This window comes from Lutra lutra, chromosome 13 (genome assembly GCF_902655055.1).
Source record: "Lutra lutra chromosome 13, mLutLut1.2, whole genome shotgun sequence".
Lineage (NCBI taxonomy): Eukaryota > Metazoa > Chordata > Mammalia > Carnivora > Mustelidae > Lutra > Lutra lutra.
The window spans coordinates 71,842,111-71,864,973 of record NC_062290.1 but is presented as its reverse complement, the minus strand read 5'-3'; the positions used below and the strand labels follow the sequence as shown (position 1 = coordinate 71,864,973).

At 40.8% G+C, this 22,863-nt stretch overlaps 1 protein-coding gene across 5 annotated transcripts in view; it reads left to right on the top strand.

The window, feature by feature from the left end:
- TMEM245 (transmembrane protein 245) overlaps nucleotides 1-20,221 on the top strand; it is a 96,582-nt gene extending 76,361 nt beyond the window's left edge. For 4 of the 5 annotated variants that reach the window (XM_047699096.1, XM_047699097.1, XM_047699094.1 and 1 more), the window contains 4 exons: nucleotides 3,872-3,972; nucleotides 5,286-5,460; nucleotides 7,722-7,916; nucleotides 19,564-20,221. In XM_047699096.1, the coding sequence (XP_047555052.1) occupies nucleotides 3,872-3,972; nucleotides 5,286-5,460; nucleotides 7,722-7,916; nucleotides 19,564-19,609 (517 nt within the window). In that variant the 3' untranslated portion in view covers nucleotides 19,610-20,221. The remainder of the gene's footprint in view (nucleotides 1-3,871; nucleotides 3,973-5,285; nucleotides 5,461-7,721; nucleotides 7,917-19,563) is intronic. The other variant, XM_047699098.1, reaches the window with a different exon arrangement.
- The last annotated feature ends 2,642 nt before the right edge of the window (nucleotides 20,222-22,863 follow it).

Here is a 22,863-nt window from a genome sequence, read left to right as displayed (position 1 = left end):
TTTCTGGAGGCTGCCTGCATTGCTTGGCTTCTGGTCCTCTCTCCATGTTCAAAGCCAGCAGTGTAGCATTTTCAAGTGTCTCTTTCTCTCTGGCCTCTGCTTCTGTCCTCACGTCTCCTCTAACTCTGACTCTCCTGCTTCCCTCTTTTTATCAATTGTTTTTATTGAGATGAAATTCACCATTTTAATCATTTTAAAGTGTACAGTTCAGTGGTTTTAATATATTCACAATTTGTACCTCCATCACCACTGTCTTATATCAGAGTCACTTTCTTCTTATAAGGACTTCTGTGATTACATGGGGCCTCACCAGTAATCTAGGATAATCCTCCTAATCTCACAGTGCTTGGCTTAATCCCATCTGCAAAGTCCCATTTGCCATGTAGGGTAACACCTTCCCAGGGCCTGGGCATTAGGATGTGGATACTTTTGTGGGGCTGTTATTCAGCCTGCCACACAGGTCCTTAGCAAACGATAGTGTCTCTTGAACTGACCTTCTCAATTTGGACACACTAAGCTTTTGTACTACAACTTTCTAGAGTCTTCATCAGAATCCTCTGAGCATCAGTGAAATATACTGGTCTTAGGAAATGTAAGTACAATAGCTCTGGTAATAACTACTGTTTATTGGGCACCCAGCATGCCCTGGGTCAGTTAGGAGGACTTTTGGATGCGTTGCCATTTAGCTTTTCTTGAGGTTGAGTTGCTATTTCTGCCAGTACTCACCCTTAGAAGACCAGAAGTATGAAATTTAGCCTTTCCCCTTGAAGAGATGTGGTATAATAGGGCAGGCAATGACTTCTGACTGATCGTCCACGGACTCTACGCTTTCTTTGAATTGAAGAGATCAGAGGAATTGCTAGTGTTTCTTACAGAATCAAAACATATCACATGACCCAGCATCTCCATTTCTAGGTACATAAACTGGAAAGCAGTGAAAGCATATGTCCAGGCAATGACATGTGCTCGAATGTTCAGAGCAACATTATTCACAATAGCCTCCAACCGGAAATAGCCCAAATGGCCATCAGCTGGTGATTGGATAAACCGGTTGTGGCATATCCAAATAATGGAATACTACTCAGCAATTAAAGAGAAACAGGCTGTTGATGGTAATGTGAGCGAGTCTCAAAATATGGGCGTAAGTCGAAGAAACCAAACACAGAAGCTGTATGATGGTGTGAACGTCCTACCGATCTGTCCAGTTAAAAATGGTTAAATGGCACATTTCTTAGGATGTATGTCTTACCACAGTTTTTTTTAAAAAGCTACATAATGTATGATTCTATTAATATGAAATTCTGGAAAAGGCAAAACCATAGTGACAGCATACCTAATAGGTGTCAGAGGTCAGGGTTCAGGGAGGGGTAGACTATTCCAGGGCATGAGGGAACCTTTTCAGGTGACAGAGATGTACATCTTGGCTATTGCAGTGGTTCTGCAGCTGTATACGCTTGCCAAAACCTATGAATCAATACACCTAAAGGTGAGTTTTATATTGTTTATAAATTATAGTTCAGTAAAGCCAATAAAAAGGAGGAAAAAATGGCTAGGAATCTGATGGATTTAAAAAAAAGTTCTGTCTCCTGGTTAATTATTAGGCGATTTGTCTTTCTGTTTTATAGAGAGCTTGTGTATCAGGTCATAAACAGTATGACTGAGGGGAGTACATGACCTTTGCATTCCTCATTGGGTTACATGAACACTTTCAGTACCTGCGAACAGTATCTAATGCATTTAGGGTCCACAGAATTACTTGAAAGTTGCCTTAATGAGAACATTATCAACACTCAGTATTCCCAGAGGCAGAGGAAGGAAGACTATGTGCTGTTTCTACCAGGGGTCCTTTCTGGGTTGAGTTTTGCCTACTTGCCACCCAGAGGAGTGATTCAGTTGAGATATTTCATTGCACCTTTGATACTAACTTGATTTTGGTGTAAAAATTTTTAAATAACAGGTTGGTAAAACCTTTTGAATCATATAAGGTTGGTGAAAACATCTATATCTTTTCTCATTGAGGTCCCCAGTTCTGGTCAAATTCTGTAGCTTCTTAAAATTTTTATTTTATTTTTTATTTTTTTAAGGATTTTGTTTATTTGAGAGAGAGAGAAGGGATAGCGAGACAGCATGAGTGGGGAGGAGAGGGAGGAGCAGGATCCCTGAGAGCAGGAAGCCTGATCTCAGGACCCTGAGATCATGACCTGAGCCGAAGGCAGACGCTTAACTGACTGAGCCACCCAGGGGCCCCTGTACTTCTTCTTCTTCTTCTTTTTTTTTTTTTTAAAGACCTTATTCCTATTAATCTCCCTGGGGTATTTGACCTTAATATCATCCCCTCTTTCTCAAAAGCTTCTTTCTCTTTTGGTCTCTGAGAATACTGCACTCTAGTGATTGTCTCCCAACTGCAGGTATGATTTCATTATCTCTTTGGCTCATGTATCTCTGTCCTTAGGTCCCTGTGGGAACACAGCCCATTGCTCCATTTTCTGTGGGCTTGTCCCTGAGGGTATCTTATCCTTTCCTGTGATTAATCTCTTCTGTCACACTCAAAGCTCTTGTCCCAAGTTCTCCATCAACTTTGTCTTTTGCTTCCAGCTACCTCCAGGGTATTTTCACCGCCCTTATTTCTTACCATTGCCCAAACTAAACGTATTCCTTTTTCTTCCCCGTCGTCTCTCATTCAGGGCTTTACCGTGCCCTTGAGACACTGCTGTTCTTCCCCCTCACGTTGAAAACCTGGAGCTGGGCTACTTTCCCTTTCCCCCATCTCCTCTGTTCATTCGCTGTTCAGATATTTTCTGTTTCCTCTGGGTTCTCTCCCTTCCTTTCAGCCTTTTTGATACCAATTTAATCTGCGTCTTTATTGTCAGAGGTCACGTGGCAGAGGTCACATTCTTGAGTGCAGGCTGCTGGTCAGCATGACAAAGGAGGTTTGACAGTTTGGGGAGCCCTTTGTCACTAAGTCCATGTGTCAGAATTCTAGTAAATTACTGAATCTCTAGGTTCTGGAGTTTGACTTTGCTCTACAGTGTATCTATTGGGATGCTTTGGAAAAGCTCAGTGTTTCCTTTTATGTGTCCGGTGTCCCCTTTGCTGCCACAGCCTGTAATTTTTTAATGACAGCTTTTCCTTCTTTCTTAAGTATATGCCCATGCTTCCCCTGTGCCCTGCAGAATCCTGCGTTTCCTTTGGGATAACTTTGCTGCCTTTGTGCTCTCTCTAAGCAGTTCCTAATTTCTCCTCCTGACCAATAGTGCCTTAATATTCCAACTGAAATCCAAAGCTGAAGCAGCTGACATTGCAGATTTTCATGTACTTCATTCCTGTTAATTACCAACTATGTGCATCTGTTTTTATCCCTTTTGTTATTTTCCTCTCTGATTTTACTTGGGAGGTAGTTAAGACTTTTTTTCCCCCCCCATAAATTCTCTTCCATTGACCTGCATTTTCTGATAGCATTTGTAAAAGTTTCTTTGTAGGCTTGGGTGTAGAGTTGAAGGAACGTGGGAAAGTTTTGTTAATAAGAGAAGACTCATGAAGTGCAAGTTACATTATCCTGCACTTGTTCTTCCCAAAGGGGAGGGCTGGTCACAGCCTGTATTTCTCAAAATTTAACTGTGTCCTCAGAAATAAGATAGTCAATGCTTAATTTTTTTTCCATTTATTTTGGCGGTGAAAGATGTGCTTTGGAAGGGGAAAGTTGATGAGTTACCTCAGTGCATAGGCTGTTTTAAGGTGTTAACATTTCAGATATTTCTTTCACCAAAGAAATTTAGTAAACATGAAATCAGAGGCCAGGACATACTGATTTTTCTGAATCACAATATGATGCTGTGTTATTTACTTTCCCTTTTATCTTTGGGCGTTCTAGAGGGGTGTTTGATGCTTCCCTCAAAATGGCTGGCTTCTATGGATTGTACACATGGCTGACTCATACCATATTTGGCATCAATATTGTCTTCATACCATCAGGTAACAATAGAATCATAATTTCCATTGTCCTCTGTTTAAGGAAAATTAAGCCATTTTCTGTACATAGGGAAATGCCATCTTCCTTAAGCTTAAAATACTAAATTTTGAGATCTAATCTAGTCTAGAATAGGAGCAGAAGTATGATTTGTAATGTGTATTGATGCTGTATTCCCAGCAGCTTCAGTGATACCCAGCACTTAGAAAGCAGTGCGAAGTATTTGTTAAATGAGTGAATGTCCTAGTACTTAGCACAACACCTAGTACATACTTGGCACTCAGTGAATGTTTGAATTGAACTGATTGGCAGGGAGCAATGAGTTGGTCAAATAGCTTTGTACCATGAAGGATACTGTCCCTCAGGCAAGACGAATGTATCCGAGGGCACATAAGCTGTCTCCATACCCGTTAGGATCTGTTCTGATAATACCCTCATTCTGTAAGCACCAGGATGGTTCAAAGACACCCTTTACTTTTTCCCCTACATTATCTATGCTCCTCTCCTTCCACTTTGCCTTCCGTTATTACTGTGGCTGCTTGTCTTTCCAAATATATCTGCCTTCCACATTTACCCTCTACCACCATTTTTCCCCCTTTTGCCCACACTCCCTTTCTTCTTTACATTCCCAAATTCATTCTCAATCTTTCCTACTTCAGTGTCCTCTAAGCCACTCTGTGACGTGCAAGTAGCCTGAGAGCACATGGTGGTTGTTTCATAATGACCTTGTGAGGCAGGCACGGTCAGGGAAATTCCTGTTGTAGAGATGAGAAACCAGACGTTTGCCAAGATCACATATCTGGCTAGTGGTAGGACCAGAGCTAGAATCCACAGCTGCTTGATGTAAGGTCTTTCATCCAGGGTTTTGTTTTTATTTTTGTTTAAATTACATTTTATTTTTGTTAGAAAGAAACAAGATGAAGAATATACATTCATCTCTGGGGTTGAGAAACTAATTTCTACTTTGGCTTTGGACTCAGTACAAATTTTGACCAGTGCTTTACTGTAGTATTATAGGACTGTATATTAACTAACCATTGATTCAAAATAACAACTGTGGGACATTAGAGTTTTGTTGCTTAAGAGATTGATGAAGTAGACACATACTTTTCAGCATCAGCTTTTGAGATGTATATCAAACCTTCATTTAACTAGCAAATTCGGTTAAACGGGGCATTATCATGCACTCGAAATTTGAGTTTATATTTGTTTAACTTGTTTTGGTGTAATTGTTTAAGTAGGAGGAGCTAGTACTTAGGTTCTGCTGTTTTGTTATCATTTTAATGGTGATGTCAAGTTGCTTTTCTTTTAATCTTAGCATTAGCAGCAATCCTAGGAGCAGTGCCATTTCTGGGGACATACTGGGCAGCAGTACCTGCAGTTCTAGATCTGTGGCTCACACAAGGCTTAGGGTGCAAAGCCGTCTTACTGTTGGTTTTTCATCTCTTGCCAACATACTTTGTAGATACGGCCATCTATTCGGATATATCAGGGTGAGTATCCGCAGAACGTCTCAAGTTGCTGGTGAGTCATATCCAGGGATTTATGTGGCCTTGTTAAAGAAGGGTTGTTTTGTTTTGTCTTCCCTTTTGGGGATGGGAAAAGGGACAGATGGTAGGATTTTTCAGTGAGGTAGTCCCTATGATCCCACTGATACAATCAGATTTTAATGTAATATAGTTAATACTGTTCGTGATTTTGTTGTCTAACTTAGACATATATTGAGACCCTGTGTTAACACAAAATTGTGGATAATTTTCTGTTTTAATGATATTTTAAGTTAGGAAAGAAATATTATTAGATGTACATAAAACATTGTAAGTACAGTAATGAGTGAGTGGTTATTTTTAGAACTTCTTTGCTTTTGGAGAAAAACATTAAGTTGTAGGTCTGAGATTTTCCATGTGAAACCAAATCTCATAAAGTTAATAATGTCTAATAAGCAGAGCTCTCTTTACTTAAGATATTTAGTATGGTTCTAGGATGGGTACAGGTTAGATTTAAGAGAGAATCCAAACTTTGGCCATGTAATACAATAAATAAATACCTGTTTTTATAGATTTTGGTATCTCTTAGAAATTGCATTAAGTAAATCAAGCCAATTCTTACTTAGTCACATATCCAGATTCACATTACTTATTAGAATCTAGGATGTAAGCAAATGCTGAATTTTCATCAATTTACTCAAATTCAGAATATGACTACTGAAACTGTCATAATAGTTAATATATTCAATTTTTTTAAGTAAAATTCACCATCACAATAAGTGTAGACAAGAGCTCAGTTCATAGAAAGTGTCCCCTTCAGTTAACTGAAAATTTACAGGGACAAATGATATCCCACCTTGCTTTCTCTCTAGTAAGTTGAAGTAGAAAACAAATGATATATAACTACTCTGAAGCCCCAAAGTTCCAGAGCAATAAGAAATAAGCAACTCCATGCACAAGCCTTAAGGAAATTATTATGTCTAAAACTTGAGAGAGAAATTTAAAGACAAAAGGAGAACATCAGGATGTGGTTAATTGGTGCTTAACAGTTGAAATTTACATAGAGTAGTTATATAACTTTATCATTAAATGTTCTCATTTGTCTAAACTTTAAATTTTTTATTAATGTTTCTAGCTAGAATTTAAGATTTATATGTGATTTTATCTTAATAATAAAATACTACCTTGTTTAACCAGCATTAGGAAATGAAAGATTTTGTGTAAATTGTTAGATTTTTTAATAAATGAAGACTTTATTTAAAAGCTTCCACACTTTGTTTTTTTAAGCTTTAAGCATCTTTGGTGGAAACTTTTTAAAGTATATTATTTAGGGAAAAAGCTTACTTGCATAGCATAATACATATGTGGAATACTGCCCTAAATTGATTTTTTTGGGGGGGAATGAAGATGGATTATGAATATAATATATTGGTTTCCTAAAGACTACCTCACCTTAAATCTACTTATTGAACTGTAACATAGTACAGAACATTATTCCAGAGTTATTTACCCCTCAGTAAATTGTTCAATCACCTGTGTTTGAAAACTAGAACTAGAACATACCTTCTTTCCCAGTCCCTCTTATGTTAGTGGTCATTTGTTACTGTTATCGCTGTGCCGAGCTGCTGTGTGCCGAGCTGCTGTAACCTCTTACTGTATTTGGGTTACATAAGTGATCCTGTGATAAGCTGGAGGGCAATCATGACTCCCCTCTGAGATAGAAATCTCGGGCTTTGTGACGGATAGTTTCCTCAGGATGCCCTTTATCATTACCCTTGTTTAAAAACTATTTAAGGATATTGCCACAAGTCTAACCTATCAATAACATGAATACTATTGTATTGCCTTATAAAAAGCATAATTATTGGAATTACACACTAAATTGTGCCCCTTTAATTATTCTCAGTGGAAGTAAACTGAACACGTGACTTACGTAACCAGTCCTCAGCCAAGACTAACCTAGGTCAGGCAGGCATGAAACGGGGGTAGGATATCTGTTTACAGTTGGACTTCACTCCCTCTGTTGCTGGACCTTATAAAAAGGCAGATGTTGTCTGTATTACATAGGTACATAGATGTGTCGCATCTCAATATTAGTACAACCGATGTTCGGTTATCTGCACAGAGATAATCTAAAGAAAGCCAGTTATGCAGTCAAAGGCCTGGTGTGTTAGGAATGAACATTGTGCTAGAGATGTGTTTCAGATTTACTCCAAGGTTTATGTTTGTGAAAAGCCATGAGCTAATCTGTATGCTCTTTCTTCCAGAGGTGGGCATCCTTACTTGACAGGCTTGGCAGTGGCTGGCGGGGCATACTACTTAGGCCTGGAAGGAGCAATCATTGGGCCCATACTTCTCTGCATACTCGTGGTCGCTTCCAATATCTATAGTGCTATGCTAGTGAGTCCCACAAATTCAGTGCCCACGCCAAACCAGACCCCGTGGCCTGCCCAGACTCAGCGGTGAGTTAAAGCAGAATACCATGAACTGTGTGTGTGAAATTGAACTGTCCCATGGTTTATTTTTTTACGTGAACGGTCCGTCAGGATATAGGTATTTCAGTGTGCAGCCTCCACTGAAGACTATAGAAGACTCCAAGTAAACAGAAACCATTCGTTTGTAGACATTTGGGTTTCAGATACCAGGAACATTTAAAAACTAAATTGGGACAGAATTGTTCATGTCATGAAAGACCAAAAATAAGTAAAACATTAAAAAAAAAAAAAAAAACACTTCGGGACATGGTGTACCAGATTAAAGGTGGAGTCTGGAAGTAGGACAATCAAATGCATTGCAGGAATGAGTGGACGGTCCTGGATTAAGTGTGGGGAGAATTGATAAACAACAGTTATGGAACAGTTGGAGAAATCTGAATATGGCTATGTATTAAATAGTATTTTTATATCAGTGTTAAGTTTCCTAGCATGATACTGATAACCTTGGTTGTATAGCAGAATATCCTTTAGAGGTAAGGTGTCAAGATGTCTGCAACTTATTTTCAAATAGTTGAGCCAAAACTGATAGAGGGGACGTGACTAATAGCAACATACTAACAATTGGTGAATCTAGATGAATGACATATGGTTGTTAATTGTACTAGTCTTTCGGTTTTTTGGTAAGTTTATACTTTTTCAAAATAAGTTGGGGAAAAATTTTTGAATATACCAGTATGGAGTTATAACTTATTATTATTATTTTTTTAAGATTTTATTTATTTATTTGACAGAGAGAGATCACAAGTAGACAGAGAGGCAGGCAGAGAGAGAGAGAGGGAAGCAGGCTCCCTGCCAAGCAGAGAGCCTGATGCGGGACTCGATCCCAGGACCCTGAGATCATGACCTGAGCCGAAAGCAGCGGCTTAACCCACTGAGCCACCCAGGCGCCCCTAACTTATTATTTTGCAAGTACGGACATACAGTTCATAATTGCTCTCAGCTGTTGGTCACTAACAGTTCATAAAATAAATTACAGTGTAATATGAATTATAAGTAAAAATTTTCTCTGTGTCAAAATTTTATAAAGCTTTTTATTGAGGTTTATCTTCCATGGGGCTGAGATGCACATCTTAAATATACAACTGGATGGGTTTTTTCAATGCATATACCCATGCAGGCATCACCTTATTAAGGTATAGAGTGTTTCCATTACTCTAGAAGGCTTCCCCATATACCTTCTCAGTCACACCCTTCTCTGCTAATAATCTGCCTATCTTTGAACTTTGCTTAATAGGGAATCCTGTATATTAAGTACAACTGAGTCAGGTCTCTTCTGCTCAACGTTGTGTCTGTGGCCTCCAGCCACACTGTCGCATGTACCAGTCATCCTTTTTTCCGTGCTGCCTAGTATTCTAGTGCATGAGGATAACCACAGTTTATTCATTGCAGTGATGGACATTTGTGTACTTGCCAGTTTTTGTTTTTGTTTTTTAAGATTTTATTTATTTATTTGCGAGAGAGAGAGAGAGCGTGCCTAAGCAGAGGGAAGGGCAGAGAGAGAAGCAGACTCACCGCTGAGCAGGGGGTCCGATGCGGGACTTGATCCCAGTGGGATCATGACCCAAGCCGGAGGCCAATGCTTAACAGACTGAGCCACCTCGGCGCCCCCTACTGGCCAGTTTCTTGTAGTACATGTCTTCTGGTGGACAGGAGTACTTAATAGTGTATGCCAAGAAGTAGAATGGCTGGGTATACTTCAGGTTTAACTTCCGTGGAAACTACTTGTTAAACAAAATTTATGTTAACAACAGAAAGGTAATATGGACTGTTAAGAATGAAAAAGTAAGAAGTCTCAGAATAAAGAATTTCAACTTTTCAGAGACTATACTACATTGTCTTTATTAGTCTCCACTGGAAAACTATTTTTCCTCCTGTTGGGTCTTCTAGTTTAACCAAGAAGTTATTAATGAGTTGATTCTGAAAATGAGACTATTTTATGTTTTTCTTTAAAATTCTTTAGAAACATGGTTCTGCTTATTTTGTGTCCATGTTGTGCTTTGTGAAGAAAGACATGGCTCTTTAACTCCGAAAGGTCAAATACAGTTTCTGAGTTAGACTCAGTTGATTCTTAGACTCAGTTGGTTCAAGGGCCATTTTAGCTAATGCAAGGCACTTAACTTGATGGCAGGGAAAAATCTCTTTCCTTAAAAGGAATAAAAGGAGAGGCACTTAGGTAGTTTTAACAAAAGCTTCACCATTTCTAAGGTGGTGACCCTATGATTTCTGCCTTTGCCTCTTAAAGGCAAGTATGCAGGTACCTGAGAAACCAGTGAACAGTTACTTGAAAGCAGTAAAGATCACTTGCTACCTGGGTACCCTACTCTTTGGGGATCCATACAAGAAACCAAAAGAAAATTGGTTGATCAATATTTGCTGTTATTTTAGAAAAAAACTTTTCATGATTCAAAGTTAGTGAAGGAGGAATTGGTGCTTTAACTAATATGAATTCTTCCACAGGCAAATGACCCTTTTCCCCCTTCTCTAGAGGTAGGATATTATTAAATAGGTGGCATGGGGACTAAAAAAATGCTGTGTGAAGGCTTTTATAGACTTCATTTTTTTTTTCCTTAAAAGTTATGTAAGCATATAGTTGTAAGAGTCAAAAATTTCTACAAAACTTACTGTGAAAGCTATCCTTTGCTTTCCCCTTGTCTCTCCTTTTCTGCTCTGAGAGGAACCACTTTTTAAAAGTTTTTAAGGTTTTTTTTTTTTTTTTTTTTTTTTTTTTGAGAGAGAGAGAAAGAGAGGGCATGAGTGGGGTGAGGAACAGAGGGAGAAGCAGACTCCCTGGAGCCTGACACTGGGCATTGATCCCAAGATCCTGGGATCATGACCTGAGCCAAAGGCAGATGCTTAACCAATGGAGCCACCCAGATGCCCCTGAAAGGAACCACTTTTTGACTCTAATTTCATTTTTACCTCCATTTCTTGAAATAGCATGTTTATTTCTTGATTTTTTAAATGTATAGGCATTATCTATTTACTTCCCAGTTGGAAGGTGAGAAATTAGCTCTTTTACTACCCACCTCCCACTGTTATTTATTTTCTTAAAGTTTTTTGAAGATTTTTATTTATTTGACAGAGAGAGAGAGAGGGAGGAAGTGTACAAGCAGGGGGAGCTGCAGGCAGAGAGAGAGGGAGAAGCAGGCTCCCTATGGAGCAGGAGCCCGATATGGGACTCGATCCCAGGACCCCGGGATCATGACCTGAGCCGAAGGCAGACACTTAACCAACTGAGCTACCTAGATGTCCCTCCACCTCCCACTGTTAAACTGTGATATTGGTTAGATCACTGGCACTTAAATTATTATGACTCTGTAAATTATATTCCTATTTGAGCCTTCTTGTATATTCTATCTGTATTTCCTTACTTTATACAACTTTTTTGCTTTCCTTTGAGTTATAAAGATGCTTTGATTTGTTGGTTTTGTTTTGCAAGTCCTTGTAATTAGCCTTAAGCTATGCACCAGGTGTTCACATCTCCTCCTGCTCACTATGCTGGGCTGTATCAGGTGTACCACACCGTCTGTCTTCCCTCTGAAGTCTCTTCTGGAGTCTTCTGATCTGCTCCAGCGGACGCTGGCTGCCCTTTTGCCTGCTGTTCAGCTGTCATTTCTTCAGCTCTCCCCTGTGTTGGAATTCTCACTTCCTATATCATTCCCCATATCATTTTCTTCCTTGATTTATTCCCTTTTTGTTGGAGCACAACCTCCTGTAGATTTGTGGGAAAGAACGCAGGGGGAGTAAATTTTGGGGGGATGATGCATATCTGAAGAGGCTTTTCCTAAAGTCGTACTTAATCATTAGCTTACCTGGGTAGATAAGTTTTTTTTTTTAAGATTTTATTTATTTATTAGAGAGAGAGAGTGCACGAGCACATGAGCAGGAGAAGGGACAGAGGGAGAGGCAGACTCCCTGCTGAGCAAGGACTCCATCCCAGGACCCCGGGATCATTACCTGAGCCGAAGGCAGATGCTTATCGACTGAGCCACTCAGGTGCCCCGGGTGGAGAATTTTATGTTCAAAAATTTTTGCCTTTAGACTTTCTTTATTTCTTCATTGTCTTCTGTCTTCCGTGCTTGTTAAATGTCTGAAGCCGTTCTGATTCCCAACTCTTTGTAATTTAATTGTTTGAAAACCTATAGGATCTTCTTTGTTTTCCTTTTTTTGTTGTTCCAAACGGTATTTGATAAGACCTTTAAAACTGGAAGCTTATGTTCTGCAGTTCTAAAATTTTTCTTGTATTATTTCATTTATGATTTCCTTCTCATCCTTTTAGAAACTTAGTTTGATGTTGAGTTTCATACACGGATAATCTCGTTTTCTTATCTCTAATGTTTTTCCATTTCTGACTTTTTGCCTCCATTTTCTGGGTGATTTCTTCAACTTTATTTTCCCAACCTTCCACACAGATTTCCCTTCTTATAACTTTTTTTTTTTTCAGTCTGGTTGATCAAGGTATTATTTACATAAAATCTACCTTTAAAAAAAAATAAAATCTACCTTTTAGCATTTAGGTAGTTATTGGTTTTCAGTGATGTATAACAAATTACCACTGACTTAATGGCTTTAAAACAACATGCATTTGGGGTGCCTGGGTGGCTCAGTGGGTTAAAGCCTCTGCCTTTGGCTCAGGTCATGATCCGAGGGTCCTGGGATCGAGCCCTGCATCAGGCTCTCTGCTCAGCAGGGAGCCTCCTTCCTCCTCTCTCTCTGCCTGCCTCTCTGCTTACTTACTTACTCTCTGCTTACTTACTTACTTACTGTGGTCTCTGTCTGTCAAATAAATAAATAAAATCTTAAAAAACAACAACAACATGCATTTATTCTATCCAAGATTCCGTGGGCCAGGAGTCCGGGCATAGTTTAGCTGGAACTTCTGCTTAGGGTCTGACAAGGCTGCAGCCAGGTTGTCAGCTGGAGCTGGGGTTTCCTCCGAGCGTTGGGTTCTAAGCTTGCCTTTGGTTGGCAGGATTCTGGCCTACAGTAGTGGAACTGAGGCTGGCAGCTCCTGGAGGTGGCCCCTCTCCATAGAGAGTTTAGGACCATGGATGTCGGCTTCTGCAAGGTCAGCTGGAGAGCCGATTTCTGACTTCTGGCCAGGGGGAGGTGGGCAAGGATGTTGGACTGCTTTTTAAGTAGACTTCAAAGCAGCCCTTCTGCATTGAGCCCCAGCCTTACCCACTTCCAGAGTTCGCTGTCACCAGTTCCTGAGCACTCATGGCGATTTCGCCGAAGGAATCAGATTGTTTCCTGGCGTTTTCCACACTGGCCTAGGATCAGCTTTTTTAGGGTATGCTGGGTCAGAGCAATTGTCCCATCTGCCTTCCACCTTCTAGAAGTTTATGGCTCTTACCTCTTACATTCTCCCCGCCCTCCTTTTCAAGTAAGTTAATGCCTTCAAAAAAATACTTTCACTGGCGTTTCAGTGGGGTTTTGAGAGGGCCTGAAGGAAACACGTGTTCAGTACCTCATCCTTCAGTGGGAAGTCTAAACAAAGACAACCTCGGTGACATTTATAGGATGAATTTCTGTGATAAAACTTCACTTGTGTTATTTTATTGATCTGTCCAGTGTTTGCATGCAGGTTAGGAACTGGAGGTTTCCATGTTTTATAGATGAGGGAGTCAAAGCTTAGAGAGGTTCCCTTGCCCCTGTGTAGCCACACAGCTAAAAAGCAGGAGAGCCGGTACGATTCAACTAATGATCTTTCTTTCCCTTTTTGAGTCATCCCCTTCCCTTCCACAAGAGCAGACGTTCTCCTGTAATACTCAGGGAATGTTTGGCTCCGCTTCCATGGGCCAGTCCGTGGTCATCCTTACTACTCCCCCACCTCGTTCCCCGTCCTCACCACATGCTGTCCGTTTTGCCTCAGCTCTCTTCCTCTGAATCTCCACAGTGTCACGCCCCCAGTCTGAGCTGGGCCCAGCTGCCACATTTCTCACCTGGGCTGCTGTGGTCATCTTAGTCTTCTAACTAGTCTCCCACCCTCTGCTTGTACAGTTCTCTTGTCCCTTCTCTGCACTGCCGCTGACATGTTCTCTTCAAAATGCAAGCATATCTGATCGTGATGCTGGCTTACCAAAAATGGCTTCCCCTTGGCTTTAGGAGGAAGATCAAAATATTTGACATGGTTTGCAAGACTCTACATGATCTAATCCTGAAACATTTCCTCTTGCTGTCTGAGCTGCTCCCATATGGGCTTTTGCTTGGCCTCAGACACACCGGGCTTGTAGCAGTGTGATAGCCGAAGGTGCGTGGTTGCATTTCATGAGGCACACATACCTTGTGTCTGCAGGTGCAGGCACTGGTAGCTACAAGTACACATTTGCAAGACTGTTGCGATGAACTACTGTCTTCAGGAAAAATGAAGGACCCCCTTCTCTGATTACTACTGTTGATGGTGTTGTTTGCAGTATTTGATGGGGGTGATTGTCGTGAACACAGCACAGCATAAGGCTCCCAACTATTTTGGCCTCGATTCAGTAACCCAAGTGTATCCCTTCCTCTGTTCTCTTTCGATGCTGGGGTTGTCTGGGAGGTTGAGGAAGGGCCGAGACTCTCTTCCAGTCATGTATCTTTCTTGACTTTTGGACAGGATATTGAGACTTGATTTGATGTACTTAATTTTACTCCTCCCAAAAATTGAGCAGCAGTCTCTGAATATTAAAAGTCAGCAACACCTGCAGGAAGCAAGTAGCAGCAGCTCCTAGGGATGCCTCCAGGAATGTTCTCTCTATGAAGGTTCTCCCCTGCCCTCTGTCCCATCTTGACAGCACCGAGAGCGACAACTGGAATGTGGTCCTTTAGAAACTCTGCTTGATCTTTCACTGGGAGGAGTTATCAGGAGCTCACTTCTGTTTTTAAGAAGCATTCTTTTAATCAGACTTTGGATATCTTTTATAATTTAATACCCAAAGTTAAACCAAAAGTGAGTGTTTTGTTATAAACGAAAATTGTTTAGTAATTAGCCCAAGGTTTTGGCATTCAGCTTTATAGAGCAAGAAGTTGTTTTTCTTCTTTGTTTTTGCAAAACAAGATAGGAAGGTGTTCTCCAAAACACCTCACCACTGCTGCAGGCCTTAACATTAACCTTCAGAATTTCAGCCAGAGTACACTCTGCATCATGCCAGTGGACTGATGAGGGAGGAGTGGGAGCTGGAGGTAGAAGTTTAAGTTGGCCCATCAGACTTCAAGCCTGCTTTCTGTCTACATCTGCAGACTCCCTCTCTTTCTCTCTCTCTGCTGCCTGCCTGCCTTGTGTTTTATTTTCTAGCCATATTGAACTTTAGTTCCCTGAAGTCATTGTCATCTTTGCACATGTTTTCCCTTTTTATAAAGAATACCACACCTGTTTCCAGGGAAGCCTGATACTGTGGCCTGTCCTCAAAGGTCTCTTCTTCTTAGAAGCCAGAACTCTCAGGGCTAGATGAGATGTGCCTGCCGTGTGGTCCCCTGCGCCACACTTATCTTATTGGAGCTTAATATCCATTATAACTGTGTAGTTTTAATTAATCATCCTTCCCAGTAGTTGGTAAGCTTTCTGGAAGTAGGAACTAGGTCTCATCTGGAAGTAGGAACTAGGTCTCATCTGTTTACTACTCTTACCATTCCTAACATGGTATCTGGCACATACAAAATGCTCAGTAAATATTTGATGAATTAATAGACTAGTGAAACCAAGAACAGTTCAGATAAAAAGATTTTTGCAATATCACCTTGAGGCTGATAGAGGATGGGACATAGTAAGCCCCAGCCTTAGAGCTGTATTCCAGGTTTGTCAGAAAGGAAGCGATGTGCCTAATGGTGATGACATGTGCTCTGTCACAAGATTGTGCACCTGTGTGCGAGGTGAGGGTTTGGAAATACACACTTAGCTTATGCCAAGCCAACTGTGTTAAATTACTCAGATAAAGCTTTTTATTTTTAAATGTCCAAAGTTTATTCTGTATCTCTAGGAGGCAAGGAATCAACAGCTCTTGAGCTGTTAAATCAGAAAAAGTTTAAACGTTTGCATAAACAAATTTTTAAAAATCTTACTGAAAACTTTTGGGGAGGAAGATTCAGAATTCAAGGAGTTGGGATTGATTATAAATGAGAAATCACACTGCACATTCCCCGTTGCCATTAGAGGAACTGTAAAATGTTAATAGCAGTCTCTGTCCCTTGAACCACATGTGGTCCTGTTCTGCTTTCCTTGCTCTTAAATCAGAAATCCTGCCACTGTCATTCTTAGCATCTAATAATCCTTATGGTTTGGAAAAAAACACTGTATTTAGATGACTAAGGTAGGACATTCACTGTTTCTAGAAACATTAGCAATGCAGTATTATCCCTTTGTTTCTTCCTGTTCTAGAGAGATCAGGATATATGAGCCCTGCTGATTAGTGAGCTCAGTGCTTCTCCATGAGGACAGAAATCAATTATCTCTGTATCACTAGGTTAGGGAGTTTGTTTTCCAGGAGATAGACGTTTGTTTCAGATCAGCGTTACTTCTGGGGCGCCAGGGTGGCTCAGTGGGTTGAACAGCTGACTCTTGATTTTGACTCAGCTTGGGTCATGATCTCAGGGTGCTGGGGTTGAGCCCCGTGTGGGCTCAACTCCCCGGCGGGGAGTCTGCTTCAGCATTCTCTCCATCTCCCTCATACCACCCCTGGCGTACGCAGTCATCTTCTCTAAAATAAATAAGTGAAAATCTTAAAAAAAAAAAAAAAAAAAGTCAGTGTTACCTTTGTAGGCTTCTACACACGCACACACACACACATGCAGTCATGCACCCTGCCATTGTCGCTCTAAACATCTAGAGAAGGTAGAATGTTGAGTTGGAAAATCGTTAGTAACTATTTTCTCAGTGTGCTTCACTTTGTTTTCCTTTTTCCTGGGTGCTTTTAGAGACTTTCTTGGCCTGGGGGCAGATTGAATAGTAGGTATGAATTTCAAGGTGCCGGCTAAGCTTACTTGTCAACAGAAAGCAGTCACCAGGCCAACCACAGTCTTAATCTCATTTCATGCATCTTTGCCCTGAGGCAGGAATTTTCATTCATAATTTAGAAGAACTGAATAGAGATTCAAACTTGCAGGTATCCTAGAAATGTGAAAAGATGTCAGAGGATGGATTTGAAACCTATTGTATATTGGGAAATGCTTTTTAGTATAGGCCAGTTTTGGGTTATTGGTTTTAAAGATTTTCCAGGGCTCCCACAGCTGGTAGCCAACTTTGCCTATACCCAAATTGAAGAACATAAATTTAGGTGAGAGTGCGAAAAATAGATACATAAATAAGTAGACAGCTAGGGCAATGGTTCTGGGTTGGGGGTAGGAGTTTTGCTCCCCTCAGAAGATATTTGGCAACGTCTAGAGACATTCTGGTTGTCACAACTCCAGCAGTTAGAGCTAGAGATACTGCTAAACATCTTACCATGCACAAAAATGTCGAGGGTAGGGACGCCTGGGTGGCTCAGTTGGTTAAGCAGCTGCGTCCTGGGATCGAGTCCCACATCGGGCTCCTTCCTCAGCAGGGAGCCTGCTTCTCCCTCTGCCTCTGCCTGCCACTCTGTCTGCCTGTGCTCGCTCTCTCTCCCTCTCTTTCTCTGACAAATAAATAAATAAAATCTTTAAAAAAAAAAATGTCGAGGGTACTGCCCTTAAGAAACCCTGATTTGATATACAGATAGGTAGTAACACAGATAAAAAACCTGGGAGTATATAAGTCTTCATTTTGGGGGATTTCTTTCAGAATGTAAAATTATTTAAAGAAACAAAATTCAGGGGCGCCTGGGTGGCTCAGTGGTTAAAGCCTCTGCCTTCGGCTCAGGTCATGATCCCAGGGTCCTGGGATTGAGCCTCGCATCGGGCTCTCTGCTCAGCAGGGAGCCTGCCTCCTCCTCCTCTCTCTCTCTGCCTACCTCTCTGCCTACTTGTGATCTGTCTGTCAAATAAATAAAAATCTTAAAAAAAAAAAAGAAACAAAATTCATTCCAATTCTTTCTCCTATCAGCATATATTCAACATGGTGGGTTTGGCCATACCACACATATGCCCTTTCACAGCCATAGCCAGGAAGCTCATCCATTCTTCAGAGCTAATCCTTGGAGGTAGAGCTGTGCTGGTTGGAGGTGGGCTTTATTGGTCCAGAGGCTAGAGGACCCCCACCAGGGAGGCATCCTTGAGATAACACAGTGTTCTTGAATGTAATCTCTTTTCTGTAACTTTCTACCTGTGCCCTCTTGATTCTGAAGTACTTCTGACATTGGGCTAACGGGTTAGTCTTTCATTTACCTCTGTTCCACCCAGCTAGCCCACCTCATAGTGTGATGTGAAAATTGAGAAGACAAAGTAGTAAGGCAGAAGGGGTAGGACAGGTGGTGTGAGTGCGGAAATGCACCCGACAGATTATTTGCTTTATGAAGTTTTAGGTGATTTGTCGTTAATGACAACTTTTTGTCACCTTTTGTATCTACAGCTGAGTTATTTTCTGAATTTCTGGAGTACGTTCCTTATATTCCACTTTAGGTCTGTTTCTAATGAAAAAGTTGAGTCATTGTGTAAAATAACCAACACTTGGTTATAGGTATGAAAATAAAATAGGCTTTCTTTGACTGATTAAAAAAATTTAAGAAGATACCACATAGTGTAGTGATGTGGCTACAAGTTAATATAACTTGAAGAACTTAGACTTGTTTTGAAAAATGCCAACATTTTAAGCTTAACTATTTTTCTGAGTTCTTAGTTGGGGATATTGCTGTAAAGGAGCAAAGTAACTTCTTTGATACTTATGTGTGCTTTGTCTTTTTTATCATTTAAGAGAGATTTGACTGCATATAAACAGAAAAAAGCCCCCGCAAACTAAAAAAAAATCCCACCCTCCACTCAAAATAACAGTGACTTAAATAAGCTAGAGGTTTATTTCTCGGGCAAAAGAAGCCAGAAGTAGGCAGTCTAGGTCTCGTGTGACTGTTCCACAAACATTCACGCACAGTCTCCCTACATCCTGTTCATCCAGCTTGGTCTGAGGTCTTTTTGTGTAAGATGGGATCTTGAGCTCATCCTCCGTAAACTCTGACCTGGCCACCACAGATACAGACCAGACTGGGTCACATCCTCATAGCTCGGGCATGTGAGTGATGTAGCGAAGGCGAGCTAGCTGTCACAGTGCTAAGGTAGGACCCTCAGATATGCAGCGGACCCCCTCCATCCAGACCAGATACTACTTAGTCACATGGTCGGTCATACATGGTTTCAGGGGAGTCTGGGGAGATCATCTTGGATGGGAGACAGTGGACTCAGCTAAAAAATAAAAATAAAATGGAGTTCTTATTACCGAAGACTGAGAGACAACCAGCAGACTTTGAAACAATACTTGGTGAAAGTATTAGCAATATATAGTGACTATATAACCTTATCAAAGCTCGCAGGTTATCAAAATAAAATGTTGTTACTTGGCAATTAATTATTGGTTGGACACTGTTTTGCTTTTCTTTTTTTATTGGCAATTAATTATTGGTTGGACACTGTTTTGCTTTTCTTTTTTTAAAGTGTTTCTTTGGCTTTATCCTCCCCCTACCCCACCCTATTCCAAAAGCAGAACTAATCTCTCTTTCTTTTCTTCTTACAGGACTTTCCATGATATTTCTGATGATGCGAAATCTTCAGTAGACTGACATGGTTTGCACCACAGCGATTTCTATAGGAGGTTCGGTTTCTCACAGCTCAGCTGTGGCCTTCTGTCCTTTCATCTGTGCCTAGCAAGCAGAGCCCAGGAAAGCAGCAGAACCCTCCTGGCCTTCCATACAGAATGCCTGGACAAGAGAGAACTTGCTGTGGGTTGCTTTGCCTTTTAAAGCACAGCTTTAGAACTCAGAATTGTGGTTTGCTCACTTACCTGTTGCTAAGATGGCTTGAAAATTTTCAGTTTATACACTGGTAACTTGGCTCGAAATTTCCCACTTTGGTTATCTATATTATTATAATATGTATTTATAAAGGTATTTTAAGAGTCCTGAACTACCTGCTGTTAAAAATATTCACCGTGTAATTTTCTCCTGGTTTAAGAAATCCGTTCTTAAACATTTTTATGACCGTCACTTTTTAATGAAGAGGGTTTTTCACTTTTGAAAATGTAGTTGCTTGAGCAGGAAAAGGGAGTCTTCTACCCTTCTACCTACTCCCCTCTGTGAGTGTAAGGCCCGGTGGCTTATTTGAAGGTCAGCAAGGTGTGTGTTGCAACCACAGGAGACAGAGAAAAACAAGCTCTTCCTCCCTTTCTCCTCCCTCCATCTGCCATTATACTATTGCCAGATTCTTAAAACTTGGTTGACCACTTTGAAGTAAAATACTTACTAAGCTGCTGTTAATGGTAACAATATGACAATTCATGTTGGGGTTCAGTTTTTCCAAATGCTTTAAGCAAAAAAATCTCAGGAGTAGCAGTTCTCTGAGTTGTTAAATATATCCCTGTGTACTTATTTGGAATTCTGCCAGTTAGTTACTTATTAGCAGTAGAATGTTACATTTAGGTAGTATTTTTCCATCACTTAGCACAGTGCCTTGCACATGAGACTTCAGATGAAGGCGTGTTGAAGGAGGACTTTTTAAGTCTCCCACACATCACAATGACCAGCACAGTGCTTTGCGCGTTACAAAGTCATTTTGCACACATTCTTTCCCAGTCACTTCCCGGCAGCTTTCACACAGCGTTATGGTTTTTATAACACTTTCATACAGGTGGGAAGCTTAAGGTTCAGAAATGTTCAGTAGGTCTTTTACCTCCAATCTTTCTGACTTTGTAATCTGCAAACTCTGCTCTGCTGTCGCATTTCTTCCCATACCTTCTGCAGTCCTCCCAGTGCTTGTCCTACAGTTAATGATCATCGGGCTCTTTCTCTATCCCCAGGGGAAAGCATTCAGTAACACCTTCTCCTCTATATTCCCCTGGGGATGGAGAAGGAGCCCGATGATCGTTTCCTACAGTGGTAAGGGCACCACGTGAAGAGCTGGGTTCTCGTCCCAGCCTGTCATTAACTGTAGGACAAGCACTGGGAGGACTGCAGAAGGTATGGGAAGAAATGCGACAGCAGAGCAGAGTTTGCAGATTACAAAGTCAGAAAGATTGGAGGTAAATCAAATGTTGGAAAACATTTAAAAGTAGAAATCATTTTTTTCCTAAATCATCTTCTCCCTGAGAAGCACTGTCAGTGGTAATTAGCTTAAATTCATCCTGGTATCACTCAAGAAATTAACTCCCTATAGGAAAGAGGCTACCATGAGGGTTTTGACTGTTTATACAGTAGACTACATGCAGATCTCTTGTTTTTACCGTCCCTCTACAATTATAATCTAATATTACACCAAGTGTTCATTTGGCCACTAACCGACTCCTTTTTTTCTGTAGACAGTTGTTCAGTCATTCGTTCAGAAACACATTCACTGAGAGTTGGCCTCTCTGGTTTCCATGCCAACTGCTGTACAGAGGACAGCTCCTGGGAATGCCTTCTCCCACCGTAAATATTAGCCAGATCATGTGCTTGCTAAAATTATGAATTTTGCAGTGAAGGGGTTAAAAAAGGAATCAGGTTTGTTTTTGTTAATTGTATACTGGTAAGTTTATAGCTATAATTGGTACATATTCATAAGAGGCAAGTATTAAACACAGTGAGTTTAGTGTGCATATACAAATTATGTTCCTCCAAAGTGTTTTTAGCTGTATAAGTGATACTGCAAAAAACTAAACTCCAGCTAATTTATGGCTGTTGCTGGTCATAATTATTAGTATAAATACCAGGTTCTTAGGAACTTAAGAGCCCTAAGAGAATAGTTTGGAGCTCCCAAAATGGGCAGTGATATAATATCATCTAAAAAATCAGTCCCATACACGGTCCTCATCAGGAGACTGGAATTGCCCTGATGTTCCAGCAACTTCAGAAGGACTCCGAAGGCCAGCCAGCTGGGGGAGGAGCCCTCGACCAGAGAAACCTATGCCCTCAGACAGTGAAGAGGCTTTACGGAATTTTCACAGGTCACAGAGCTCATGTGGTATGAAAAGCGAGGAGTTTCAAACTCAGGTCTCACAATGGCTTGCCCCCAGATTCTCAGGATTTGTCCCAGAAAGAATGTTTCCCTAGGAACAGACAGTGCATGGATGAAGAAGCTTCAGTAAAAATGGATACAGAAAGCCTTTCGCAAGGTCTTAACATTTTTATAGCTTTATTAAAGATTAGTTTTAAGTTCATATTCATTATTTCAGTTGTAAACCGAATGGGGAAATGGGAAAAGATTAGTCTCCACACAGATGTGCTCCTCTCTCTTCTGAGAATAAGATGTACCATTTTTAGCATAAACTCCATGTCCTGTAAATCCTTCTTTAGTTCCAAAATTTCTTTCACATTGTCTGTTCCTGGAAGTGCTCTGTCACACTGCCTGAGACACAAGTCTTATTTGTGTTTAAACTTGTGAGGATTCCTAACACTCTCTTCCATTAGAGGTAGTTAGCTGGCAGAATTTCCCTGTGACCTGTGAGACTGGTGTAGATTGACCCTTGACAAGGAGAGGATTACCCAAGAAGTGTTGTTTTGTTTTTTTTTTAAGATTATTTATTTGATAGACACCACAAGTAGGCAGAGAGGCAGGCAGAGAAAGAGGGAGGAAGAAGCAGGCTCCTGGCTGAGCAGAGAGCCCAACGTGGGGCTCGATCCCAGAACCCTGGGGTCATGACCTGAGCCGAAGGCAGAGGCTTTAACCCACTGAGCCACCCAGGTGCCCCTACCCAAGAAGTGTTCTAAAGACACTCTGTATTCAAACAAACTGAGAGCCTTTGGAAATAGCAGATGTTTATTACAGTTAAAGGGCTGCTAAAAGGCTTGCAGGTGAGGTCCTCTGGCTAACCTTGGTCTTGAATCCCCATTGTGACTACTCATAC